The following is a 13,917-nucleotide window of genomic DNA, read 5'->3' as shown; positions in this document are numbered from 1 at the left end:
AAGGTAGTCTAGTCAGCTATATAAACCTTGTAGTAGGTAAGGTAGTCTAGTCAGCTATATAAACCTTGTAGTAGGGTAAGGTAGTCTAGTCAGCTATATAAACCTTGTAGTAGGGTAAGGTAGTCTAGTCAGCTATATAAACCTTGTAGTAGGTAAGGTAGTCTAGTCAGCAATATAAACCTTGTAGTAGGTAAGGTAGTCTAGTCAGCTATATAAACCTTGTAGTAGGTAAGGTAGTCTAGTCAGCTATATAAACCTTGTAGTAGGTAAGGTAGTCTAGTCAGCTATATAAACCTTGTAGTAGGGTAAGGTAGTCTAGTCAGCTATATAAACCTTGTAGTAGGTAAGGTAGTCTAGTCAGCAATATAAACCTTGTAGTAGGTCTCAGCCTCCTCCTGTCTCAGCCTCCAGTATTTATGCTGCAGTAGTTTATGTGTCGGGGGGCTGGGGTCAGTTTGTTATATCTGGAGTACTTCTCCTGTCCAATTCGGTGTCCTGTGTGAATCTAAGTGTGCGTTCTCTAATTCTCTCCTTCTCTCTCTCGGAGGACCTGAGCCCTAGGACCATGCCCCAGGACTACCTGACATGATGACTCCTTGCTGTCCCCAGTCCACCTGGCCATGCTGCTGCTCCAGTTTCAACTGACCTGAGCCCTAGGACCATGCCCCAGGACTACTTGACATGATGACTCCTTGCTGTCCCCAGTCCACCTGGCCCTGCTGCTGCTCCAGTTTCAACTGTTCTGCCTTATTATTATTCGACCATGCTGGTCATTTATGAACATTTGAACATCTTGGCCATGTTCTGTTATAATCTCTACCCGGCACAGCCAGAAGAGGACTGGCCACCCCACATAGCCTGGTTCCTCTCTAGGTTTCTTCCTAGGTTTTGGCTTTTCTAGGGAGTTTTTCCTAGCCACCGTGCTTCTACACCTGCATTGCTTGCTGTTTGGGGTTTTAGGCTGGGTTTCTGTACAGCACTTTGAGATATCAGCTGATGTACGAAGGGCTATATAAATAAATTTGATTTGAAATTTGATTTGAATATAAACCTTGTAGTAGGTAAGGTAGTCTCGTCAGCTATATAAACCTTGTAGTAGGTAAGGTAGTCTAGTCAGCTATATAAACCTTGTAGTAGGTAAGGTAGTCTAGTCAGCTATATAAACCTTGTAGTGGGTAAGGTAGTCTAGTCAGCAATATAAACCTTGTAGTAGGTAAGGTAGTCTAGTCAGCTATATAAACCTTGTAGTGGGTAAGGTAGTCTAGTCAGCAATATAAACCTTGTAGTAGGTAAGGTAGTCTAGTCAGCTATATAAACCTTGTAGTAGGTAAGGTAGTCTAGTCAGCTATATAAACCTTGTAGTAGGTAAGGTAGTCTAGTCAGCTATATAAACCTTGTAGTAGGGTAAGGTAGTCTAGTCAGCTATATAAACCTTGTAGTAGGGTAAGGTAGTCTAGTCAGCTATATAGCCCCCAATGGGTAGTCTAGTCAGCCCCCAATGGTATAGCCCCCTATATAGCCCCCAATGGTGGAACAAACTCCCTCACGACGCCAGGACAGCGGAGTCAATCACCACCTTCCGGAGACACCTGAAACCCCACCTCTTCAAGGAATACCTAGGATAGGATAAAGTAATCCTTCTCACCCCCCCCCTTAAATGATTTAGATGCACTATTGTAAAGTGGCTGTTCCACTGGATGTCAGAAGGTGAATTCACCAATTTGTAAGTCGCTCTGGATAAGAGCGTCTGCTAAATGACTTAAATGTAAATGTAATAAACCTTGTAGTAGGTAAGGTAGTCTAGTCAGCTATATAAACCTTGTAGTAGGTAAGGTAGTCTAGTCAGCTATATAAACCTTGTAGTAGGGTAAGGTAGTCTAGTCAGCTATATAAACCTTGTAGTTGGGTAAGGTAGTCTAGTCAGCTATATAGCCCCCCAATGGGTAGTCTAGTCAGCCCCCCAATGGTATAGCCCCCCTATATAGCCCCCCAATGGTGGAACAAACTCCCTCACGACGCCAGGACAGCGGAGTCAATCACCACCTTCCGGAGACACCTGAAACCCCACCTCTTCAAGGAATACCTAGGATAGGATAAAGTAATCCTTCTCCCCCCCCCCCCCCCTTAAATGATTTAGATGCACTATTGTAAAGTGGCTGTTCCACTGGATGTCAGAAGGTGAATTCACCAATTTGTAAGTCGCTCTGGATAAGAGCGTCTGCTAAATGACTTAAATGTAAATGTAATAAACCTTGTAGTAGGTAAGGTAGTCTAGTCAGCTATATAAACCTTGTAGTAGGTAAGGTAGTCTAGTCAGCTATATAAACCTTGTAGTGGGTAAGGTAGTCTAGTCAGCTATATAAACCTTGTAGTAGGGTAAGGTAGTCTAGTCAGCTATATAAACCTTGTAGTAGGTAAGGTAGTCTAGTCAGCTATATAAACCTTGTAGTAGGCAAGGTAGTCTAGTCAGCTATATAAACCTTGTAGTAGGTAAGGTAGTCTAGTCAGCTATATAAACCTTGTAGTAGGGTAAGGTAGTCTAGTCAGCTATATAAACCTTGTAGTAGGGTAAGGTAGTCTAGTCAGCTATATAAACCTTGTAGTAGGTAAGGTAGTCTAGTCAGCAATATAAACCTTGTAGTAGGTAAGGTAGTCTAGTCAGCTATATAAACCTTGTAGTAGGTAAGGTAGTCTAGTCAGCTATATAAACCTTGTAGTAGGGTAAGGTAGTCTAGTCAGCTATATAAACCTTGTAGTAGGTAAGGTAGTCTAGTCAGCAATATAAACCTTGTAGTAGGTAAGGTAGTCTCGTCAGCTATATAAACCTTGTAGTAGGTAAGGTAGTCTAGTCAGCTATATAAACCTTGTAGTAGGTAAGGTAGTCTAGTCAGCAATATAAACCTTGTAGTAGGTAAGGTAGTCTAGTCAGCTATATAAACATTGTAGTAGGTAAGGTAGTCTAGTCAGCTATATAAACCTTGTAGTAGGTAAGGTAGTCTAGTCAGCTATATAAACCTTGTAGTAGGTAAGGTAGTCTAGTCAGCTATATAAACCTTGTAGTGGGTAAGGTAGTCTAGTCAGCAATATAAACCTTGTAGTAGGTAAGGTAGTCTAGTCAGCTATATAAACCTTGTAGTAGGTAAGGTAGTCTAGTCAGCTATATAAACCTTGTAGTAGGTAAGGTAGTCTAGTCAGCTATATAAACCTTGTAGTGGGTAAGGTAGTCTAGTCAGCAATATAAACCTTGTAGTAGGTAAGGTAGTCTAGTCAGCTATATAAACCTTGTAGTAGGTAAGGTAGTCTAGTCAGCAATATAAACCTTGTAGTAGGTAAGGTAGTCTAGTCAGCTATATAAACCTTGTAGTAGGTAAGGTAGTCTAGTCAGCTATATAAACCTTGTAGTAGGGTAAGGTAGTCTAGTCAGCTATATAAACCTTGTAGTAGGGTAAGGTAGTCTAGTCAGCTATATAGCCCCCAATGGGTAGTCTAGTCAGCCCCCAATGGTATAGCCCCCCTATATAGCCCCCCAATGGTGGAACAAACTCCCTCACGACGCCAGGACAGCGGAGTCAATCACCACCTTCCGGAGACACCTGAAACCCCACCTCTTCAAGGAATACCTAGGATAGGATAAAGTAATCCTTCTCACCCCCCCTTAAATGATTTAGATGCACTATTGTAAAGTGGCTGTTCCACTGGATGTCAGAAGGTGAATTCACCAATTTGTAAGTCGCTCTGGATAAGAGCGTCTGCTAAATGACTTAAATGTAAATGTAATAAACCTTGTAGTAGGTAAGGTAGTCTAGTCAGCTATATAAACCTTGTAGTAGGTAAGGTAGTCTAGTCAGCTATATAAACCTTGTAGTGGGTAAGGTAGTCTAGTCAGCTATATAAACCTTGTAGTAGGTAAGGTAGTCTCGTCAGCTATATAAACCTTGTAGTAGGTAAGGTAGTCTAGTCAGCTATATAAACCTTGTAGTAGGTAAGGTAGTCTAGTCAGCAATATAAACCTTGTAGTAGGTAAGGTAGTCTAGTCAGCTATATAAACATTGTAGTAGGTAAGGTAGTCTAGTCAGCTATATAAACCTTGTAGTAGGTAAGGTAGTCTAGTCAGCTATATAAACCTTGTAGTAGGTAAGGTAGTCTAGTCAGCTATATAAACCTTGTAGTGGGTAAGGTAGTCTAGTCAGCAATATAAACCTTGTAGTAGGTAAGGTAGTCTAGTCAGCTATATAAACCTTGTAGTAGGTAAGGTAGTCTAGTCAGCTATATAAACCTTGTAGTAGGTAAGGTAGTCTAGTCAGCTATATAAACCTTGTAGTGGGTAAGGTAGTCTAGTCAGCAATATAAACCTTGTAGTAGGTAAGGTAGTCTAGTCAGCTATATAAACCTTGTAGTAGGTAAGGTAGTCTAGTCAGCAATATAAACCTTGTAGTAGGTAAGGTAGTCTAGTCAGCTATATAAACCTTGTAGTAGGTAAGGTAGTCTAGTCAGCTATATAAACCTTGTAGTAGGGTAAGGTAGTCTAGTCAGCTATATAAACCTTGTAGTAGGGTAAGGTAGTCTAGTCAGCTATATAGCCCCCCAATGGGTAGTCTAGTCAGCCCCCCAATGGTATAGCCCCCCTATATAGCCCCCCAATGGTGGAACAAACTCCCTCACGACGCCAGGACAGCGGAGTCAATCACCACCTTCCGGAGACACCTGAAACCCCACCTCTTCAAGGAATACCTAGGATAGGATAAAGTAATCCTTCTCACCCCCCCTTAAATGATTTAGATGCACTATTGTAAAGTGGCTGTTCCACTGGATGTCAGAAGGTGAATTCACCAATTTGTAAGTCGCTCTGGATAAGAGCGTCTGCTAAATGACTTAAATGTAAATGTAATAAACCTTGTAGTAGGTAAGGTAGTCTAGTCAGCTATATAAACCTTGTAGTAGGTAAGGTAGTCTAGTCAGCTATATAAACCTTGTAGTGGGTAAGGTAGTCTAGTCAGCTATATAAACCTTGTAGTAGGGTAAGGTAGTCAAGTCAGCTATATAAACCTTGTAGTAGGTAAGGTAGTCTAGTCAGCTATATAAACCTTGTAGTAGGGTAAGGTAATCTAGTCAGCTATATAAACCTTGTAGTAGGTAAGGTAGTCTAGTCAGCTATATAAACCTTGTAGTAGGGTAAGGTAGTCTAGTCAGCTATATAAACCTTGTAGTAGGTAAGGTAGTCTAGTCAGCCATATAAACCTTGTAGTAGGTAAGGTAGTCTAGTCAGCTATATAAACCTTGTAGTAGGTAAGGTAGTCTAGTCAGCTATATAAACCCTGTAGTAGGTAAGGTAGTCTAGTCAGCTATATAAACCTTGTAGTAGGTAAGGTAGTCTAGTCAGCTATATAAACCTTGTAGTAGGTAAGGTAGTCTAGTCAGCTATATAAACCTTGTAGTGGGTAAGGTAGTCTAGTCAGCTATATAAACCTTGTAGTGGGTAAGGTAGTCTAGTCAGCTATATAAACCTTGTAGTGGGTAAGGTAGTCTAGTCAGCTATATAAACCTTGTAGTAGGTAAGGTAGTCTAGTCAGCTATATAAACCTTGTAGTAGGTAAGGTAGTCTAGTCAGCTATATAAACCTTGTAGTAGGTAAGGTAGTCTAGTCAGCTATATAAACCTTGTAGTAGGTAAGGTAGTCTAGTCAGCTATATAAACCTTGTAGTAGGTAAGGTAGTCTAGTCAGCTATATAAACCTTGTAGTAGGGTAAGGTAGTCTAGTCAGCTATATAAACCTTGTAGTAGGGTAAGGTAGTCTAGTCAGCTATATAGCCCCCAATGGGTAGTCTAGTCAGCCCCCCAATGGTATAGCCCCCTATATAGCCCCCAATGGAGGAACAAACTCCCTCACGACGCCAGGACAGCGGAGTCAATCACCACCTTCCGGAGACACCTGAAACCCCACCTCTTCAAGGAATACCTAGGATAGGATAAAGTAATCCTTCTCACCCCCCCCTTAAATGATTTAGATGCACTATTGTAAAGTGGCTGTTCCACTGGATGTCAGAAGGTGAATTCACCAATTTGTAAGTCGCTCTGGATAAGAGCGTCTGCTAAATGACTTAAATGTAAATGTAATAAACCTTGTAGTAGGTAAGGTAGTCTAGTCAGCTATATAAACCTTGTAGTAGGTAAGGTAGTCTAGTCAGCTATATAAACCTTGTAGTGGGTAAGGTAGTCTAGTCAGCTATATAAACCTTGTAGTAGGGTAAGGTAGTCTAGTCAGCTATATAAACCTTGTAGTAGGTAAGGTAGTCTAGTCAGCTATATAAACCTTGTAGTAGGTAAGGTAGTCTAGTCAGCTATATAAACCTTGTAGTAGGTAAGGTAGTCTAGTCAGCTATATAAACCTTGTAGTAGGGTAAGGTAGTCTAGTCAGCTATATAAACCTTGTAGTAGGGTAAGGTAGTCTAGTCAGCTATATAAACCTTGTAGTAGGTAAGGTAGTCTAGTCAGCAATATAAACCTTGTAGTAGGTAAGGTAGTCTAGTCAGCTATATAAACCTTGTAGTAGGTAAGGTAGTCTAGTCAGCTATATAAACCTTGTAGTAGGGTAAGGTAGTCTAGTCAGCTATATAAACCTTGTAGTAGGTAAGGTAGTCTAGTCAGCAATATAAACCTTGTAGTAGGTAAGGTAGTCTCGTCAGCTATATAAACCTTGTAGTAGGTAAGGTAGTCTAGTCAGCTATATAAACCTTGTAGTAGGTAAGGTAGTCTAGTCAGCTATATAAACCTTGTAGTAGGTAAGGTAGTCTAGTCAGCTATATAAACCTTGTAGTGGGTAAGGTAGTCTAGTCAGCTATATAAACCTTGTAGTAGGTAAGGTAGTCTAGTCAGCTATATAAACCTTGTAGTGGGTAAGGTAGTCTAGTCAGCTATATAAACCTTGTAGTAGGTAAGGTAGTCTAGTCAGCTATATAAACCTTGTAGTAGGTAAGGTAGTCTAGTCAGCTATATAAACCTTGTAGTAGGGTAAGGTAGTCTAGTCAGCTATATAAACCTTGTAGTAGGTAAGGTAGTCTAGTCAGCTATATAAACCTTGTAGTAGGGTAAGGTAGTCTAGTCAGCTATATAAACCTTGTAGTAGGTAAGGTAGTCTAGTCAGCCATATAAACCTTGTAGTAGGTAAGGTAGTCTAGTCAGCTATATAAACCTTGTAGTAGGTAAGGTAGTCTAGTCAGCTATATAAACCCTGTAGTAGGTAAGGTAGTCTAGTCAGCTATATAAACCTTGTAGTAGGTAAGGTAGTCTAGTCAGCTATATAAACCTTGTAGTAGGTAAGGTAGTCTAGTCAGCTATATAAACCTTGTAGTAGGTAAGGTAGTCTAGTCAGCTATATAAACCTTGTAGTAGGTAAGGTAGTCTAGTCAGCTATATAAACCTTGTAGTAGGGTAAGGTAGTCTAGTCAGCTATATAAACCTTGTAGTAGGTAAGGTAGTCTAGTCAGCTATATAAACCTTGTAGTAGGGTAAGGTAGTCTAGTCAGCTATATAAACCTTGTAGTAGGTAAGGTAGTCTAGTCAGCTATATAAACCTTGTAGTAGGTAAGGTAGTCTAGTCAGCTATATAAACCTTGTAGTAGGTAAGGTAGTCTAGTCAGCTATATAAACCTTGTAGTAGGCCTTATCATCACCATATTACTGACCTGGCACGCAGGGGCATGTGCTCAGGGGCCCTGACCTCCAGGGGGCCCCCCTATTGACTTTGTGAGTCAAAATCATACAGATGTCATATGAACATGGCAAAACGTGTAGAATTGCTGGGAAATTACTTTAACACTGCCCAAAAAAAGAATCCGCTGCTAAGAGAGCACCAAAACGTTATACCTGCGAGGTGGAGGTATAGGTACCTATTCTCACTTAGGTCCTCCGAAGGTCTAGAGGCGGCACTGCCCACATCATACACTCTCCAACCCAGAACCAAATGAAAATGTGAGAGCTGGCCTCAGACAGTTCCTCGTTTGGTTTTTCGTCCGTCATAAGAGACCACACACACAAAGACTCACCATCTCAAAGAGCAGGCGAACCAGTTTCTCAGACTCTCCTCTGTATTTGGAGGTGAGTGTGGAGGAGGATACGTTGAAGAAGGTGGTGCCACACTCTGTAGCCACGGCTTTAGCCAGCATGGTCTTTCCTGTCCCTGGTGGGCCCACCATCAACACACCCTGGTAGAGAGAGAGAGAGAGAGAGAGAGAGAGACCATATATTGTATACAGAGGGGTCACGCTGACAGTAAGCCAATCTTTTCAAAACTACATGAATTTCTACTGTACAACATCACCACTTACATGCCTGAGTGGTGTATGACAGACCAGTCTCTGAATATCCCTCCATCCATACATTCAAAACTGTTCACTGTATTCATTCACTCCCATGTAAGAAACCATGCATTTCTACACTACACGGTCTTCGTGTGACGTATGTGTTTGGTTGTGACAATGAGATACCAATGAAATATTGACCCCCTTAATCATGTGATTGGGTCTGAGGGCAAGGGCTCTAAATTAAAGTTTTTCCATTGGTAGCACAGGTGCTCCTAACTTTAAAAAGTTAGGAGCACCACATAAAACGTACCAAAGTGTTGGTGAGTGTTTCCCAAGGGACAACTTGAATAGATGTTACATTTAGACAAAATGTTTTGAATAGGTTGATTCAGAACATGACATTGTACAAATAACATGCTGATCTACACCATACACTACCAGTGGTAGCAACCTGTATTCCAGCTAACATTTATTTTGTCCTAGCTAGTGCATTTAGCTAAATGGCATTTAGCTAACCAGCTAGCTAGTTAGCGATTAGCATTAGCGATATGCATTATGTTAGGCCCTTGCCAGGTTCCTTATATTTCTATTTATTATGGATCCCCATTAGGTGTTGGCAAGGAAGCAGCTACTCTTCCTGGGGTCCAGCAACATTATGGCAGTTATATACAATTTAAAAAATATTACATGACATTACACTTTTCACAATACATTAAGTGTGTTCCCTCAGGCAACTACTCTACTACCACATATCATCAATACAAAATCCATGAGTAGATGTGTGTCTTATCATGTTTATGTGTGTCTCTTCACATTCCCCGCTGATCCATAAGGTGTATTTTTATCATAAAAAAATATTTATTGGTCACATACACATGTTTAGCAGATGTTATTGTGAGTGTAGTGAAATGCTTATGCTTCTAGATCTGACAGTGCAGCAATATCTAACAGGTAATATCTATCAATTCCACAACAAAACCTAATACACACTATCTAGTAAAGGAATGGTATGAAAATATATAAGTATAAAATATATGGCTGAGCAGTGACAGAGCGGCCAAGATGCACTAGATAGTGAAGGATACAATATATAGTATATACATATGAGATGAGTAATACCTGATATGTAAACATTATTAAAGTGGCAAGTGTTCCATTTATTAAAGTGGCCAATGATTTCAAGTCTTTTTGCCTTCCTGTGACATCGGGTGTTGTAGGTGTCCTGGAGGGCAGGTAGTTTGCCCCCGGTGATGCGTTGCTCAGACCGCACTACCCTCTGGAGAGCCGTGTGGTTGTGGGCGGTGCAGTTGCCGTACCAGGCGGTGATACAACCCGACAGGATGCTCTCAATTGTGCAACTGTAAAAGTTAGTGAGGGTTTTCGGTGACAAGCCATTTTCTTCAGCCTCCTGAGGTTGAAGAGGCGTTGTTGCGCCTTCTTCACCACACTGTCTGTGCGTAGACCATTTCAGTTTGTCGATGATATGTACACAGAGGAACTTAAAAATGTCCACCTTCTCCAATGCTGTCCTGTCGATGTGGATAGGGGGGTGTCCTGTCGATGTGGATAGGGGGTGTCCTGTCGATGTGGATAGGGGGTGTCCTGTCGATGTGGATAGGGGGTGTCCTGTCGATGTGGATAGGGGGTGTCCTGTCGATGTGGATAGGGGGTGTCCTGTCGATGTGGATAGGGGGTGTCCTGTCGATGTGGATAGGGGGTGTCCTGTCGATGTGGATAGGGGGTGTCCTGTCGATGTGGATAGGGGGTGTCCTGTCGATGTGGATAGGGGGTGTCCTGTCGATGTGGATAGGGGGTGTCCTGTCGATGTGGATAGGGGGTGTCCTGTCGATGTGGATAGGGGGTGTCCTGTCGATGTGGATAGGGGGTGTCCTGTCGATGTGGATAGGGGGTGTCCTGTCGATGTGGATAGGGGGTGTCCTGTCGATGTGGATAGGGGGTGTCCTGTCGATGTGGATAGGGGGTGTCCTGTCGATGTGGATAGGGGGTGTCCTGTCGATGTGGATAGGGGGTGTCCTGTCGATGTGGATAGGGGGTGTCCTGTCGATGTGGATAGGGGGTGTCCTGTCGATGTGGATAGGGGGGTGTCCTGTCGATGTGGATAGGGGGTGTCCTGTCGATGTGGATAGGGGGGTGTCCTGTCGATGTGGATAGGGGGTGTCCTGTCGATGTGGATAGGGGGTGTCCTGTCGATGTGGATAGGGGGTGTCCTGTCGATGTGGATAGGGGGTGTCCTGTCGATGTGGATAGGGGGGTGTCCTGTCGATGTGGATAGGGGGTCCTGGTGGATGTGTCCTGTCGATGTGGATAGGGGGTGTCCTGTCGATGTGGATAGGGGGTGTCCTGTCGATGTGGATAGGGGGTGTCCTGTCGATGTGGATAGGGGGTGTCCTGTCGATGTGGATAGGGGGGTGTCCTGTCGATGTGGATAGGGGGTGTCCTGTCGATGTGGATAGGGGGTGTCCTGTCGATGTGGATAGGGGGTGTCCTGTCGATGTGGATAGGGGGTGTCCTGTCGATATGGATAGGGGGTGTCCTGTCGATGTGGATAGGGGGTGTCCTGTCGATGTGGATAGGGGGTGTCCTGTCGATGTGGATAGGGGGTGTCCTGTCGATGTGGATAGGGGGTGTCCTGTCGATGTGGATAGGGGGTGTCCTGTCGATGTGGATAGGGGGTGTCCTGTCGATGTGGATAGGGGGTGTCCTGTCGATGTGGATAGGGGGGTGTCCTGTCGATGTGGATAGGGGGTGTCCTGTCGATGTGGATAGGGGGTGTCCTGTCGATGTGGATAGGGGGTGTCCTGTCGATGTGGATAGGGGGTGTCCTGTCGATGTGGATAGGGGGGGTGTCCTGTCGATGTGGATAGGGGGGTGTCCTGTCGATGTGGATAGGGGGGTGTCCTGTCGATGTGGATAGGGGGGGTGTCCTGTCGATGTGGATAGGGGGGTGTCCTGTCGATGTGGATAGAAGGCTGCTCCCTTTGTTGTTTTCTGAAGTCCACGACAAATAGACAAACAGACTGCTTAAACTAATGACAGAAACATTTATACGTTTTCATGTCTTTATTGAACACTTCGTGTAAACATTCACAGTGCAGGGTGGGAAAAGTATGTGAACCCTTGGATTTAATAACTGGTTGACCCTCCTTTGGCAGAAATAACCTCAACCAAACATTTTCTGAAGTTGTGGATCAGACTTGCACAACAATCAGGAGGAATTTTGGACCATTCCTTTTTTTTAAACTGTTTCAGTTCAGCAATATTCTTGGGATGTCTGGTGTGAACAGCTCGAGGTCATGCCACAGCATCTCAATTGGGATGAGGTCAAGACTCTGACTGGGCCACTCCAGAAGGTCTATTTTCTTCTGTTGAAGCCACTCTGTTGTTGATTTACTACTGTGTTTTGGGTCGTTGTTCTATTGCGTCATCTAACTTCTGTTGAGCTTCAATTGGCCCGACAGATAGCCTAACATTCGCCTGCAAAATCTCTTGATCAACGGAAAAATGAATTTTTTACAGTTTATGATAACAAGCTGTCCAGGCCCTAAGGCAGCCCCAAACCATGATACCCTCCACCATACTTTACAGTTGGGATGAGATTTGATGTTGGTGTACTGTGCCTTTTTTTCATCACAAATAGTGTTGTGTTTTCCTTCCAAACAACTCAACTGTAGTTTCATCTTTCCACAGAATATTTTGCCAGGAGCGCTGTGGAACATCAAGGTGCATTTTTGCAAACTTCAGACGTGAAGCAATGCTTTTTTTTGGACAGCAGTGGCTTCTTCCATGGTGTCCTCCCATGAACACCATTCTTGTTTGGTGTTTTATGTATCGTAGACTCGACAACTGGTATGTTAGCATGTTCCAGAGATTTCTGTAAGTCTTTAGCTGACACTCTAGGATTCTTCTTAACCTCATTGAGCATTCTGCTCTGTGCTCTTGTAGTCATCTTTGCAGGATGGTTACTCCTAAGGAGAGTAGCAACAGTGTTGAACTTTCTCAATTTCTCTTACCGTGGACTGACAAACGTCACGGCTTTGAGATACTTTTGTAACCCTTTCCAGCTTTATGCAAGTCAACAAATCTTAATCTTAGGTCTTCTGAGATCTCTTTTGTTCTATGCATGGCTCACATCAGGCAATCCTTCTTGTGAATAGCAAACTCAAATTTTGTGAGTGTTTTTATAGGGCAGGGCAGCTATCACCGACATCTCTAATCTCGTCTCATCGATTGGACTCCAGGTTAGTTGACTCCGGACTCCAATTAGCTTTTGGAGAAGTGATTAGCCCAGGGGTTCACATACTTTGTCCAACCTACATTGTGAATGTTTAAATTATGTATTCAATATAGACAAGAAAAATACAATAATTTGTGTGTAATTAGTTTAAGCACACGGTGTTGGTCTATTGATGTGACTTAGATGAAGACCAGATCAAATTTTATGCCAAATTTGTGCTGAAATCCAGGTAATTCCAAAGGGTTCAAATACTTTTCCCTTGACACTGTACATGCATATTTAGACTAGCTATCTCGCGTTCTGCAGAGAAAAAGATTTTAAAAAACGAATTGTATAAACAGAGAGGGCAAGGTGTAAAGAAGGATTGTTCTCGATTTGGAAGAATCTGTGTTGAGCACATGAATTGACAGCATGCTGAGAGAATAAACAGTGTGCTGCCTGCTTGAGTGACAGGGGGCGGGGCATGGTGTGCATACATTTACATTTTACATTTAAGTCATTTAGCAGACGCTCTTATCCAGAGCGACTTACAAATTGGCATAGCCTGGGAACTGGAAGAAAACAGACGCTAGAGGGAGAAAGAGGACTCGGTGACTATGGCACGCGAAGCCTAAATCAATTATTACCTGGGTGATTTAAAAAATAAATACAAAAATTCTAGTCGCACTGGTGATCCCAAATTAAAACTGCACAGCTAAATATTTTGGAAGCATGTTGGTATTACAGACTGGGGTCAGGGAGAGGTTGAAAATGTCAGTGAAGACACTTGCCAACTGGTCAGCACAAGCTCAGAGTACGCGTCCTGGTAATCAGTCTGGCCCTGCGGCCTTGTGAATGTCGACCTGTTTAAAAAAGGGTCACATCGACTACAGAGAGGGCAATCACACAGTCGTCCAGAACAGCTGGTGCTTTCATGCATGGTTTAGTTTTCTTAACCTTGAAGCGAGCATAGAAGGCATTTACATAATCTGATAGGCTTGTGTCACTGGGTAGCTCACGGCTGCGGTTTCCCTTTGCAATCCGTGATCGTTTACAAGCCTTGACACATCCGACGAGTGTCAGAGCAGGTGTCGTAGGATTAGATCATAGTCCTGTATTGACGATTTGACTGTTTGATGGTTCGCCGGAGGGCATAGCGCTCTTTGAAAGCAGCAGCTCTAGCCTTGAGCTCAGTGCAGATGTTGCATGCAATCCATGGCTTCTGGTTGGGATATGTACGTACGGTCACTATGGGGACAACGTCGTCGATGCACTTGTTAATAGCCGGTGACTGATGTGGTGTACTCCTCAATGCCATCAAATGAATACCCGGAACATATTCCAGTCTGTGCTAGGGAAACAGTCCTGGAGCTTAGCATCTGC

The 13,917-nt window shown here is 43.1% G+C and overlaps 1 protein-coding gene across 1 annotated transcript in view; it reads right to left on the bottom strand.

Moving 5' to 3' along the window:
• The window catches only part of katnal1 (katanin p60 subunit A-like 1), a 33,294-nt gene that overhangs the window by 13,994 nt on the left and 5,383 nt on the right, over positions 1-13,917 (bottom strand). Inside the window, exon 7 of the mRNA XM_064971414.1 lies at positions 8,043-8,201. Within this exon, the coding sequence (XP_064827486.1) occupies positions 8,043-8,201 (159 nt within the window). The remainder of the gene's footprint in view (positions 1-8,042; positions 8,202-13,917) is intronic.

Source organism: Oncorhynchus masou, chromosome 8 (genome assembly GCF_036934945.1).
Source record: "Oncorhynchus masou masou isolate Uvic2021 chromosome 8, UVic_Omas_1.1, whole genome shotgun sequence".
NCBI classification, from domain to species: domain Eukaryota; kingdom Metazoa; phylum Chordata; class Actinopteri; order Salmoniformes; family Salmonidae; genus Oncorhynchus; species Oncorhynchus masou.
The sequence above is the reverse complement of the archived record's forward strand: the minus strand, read 5'-3'. Positions and strand labels throughout refer to the sequence as shown.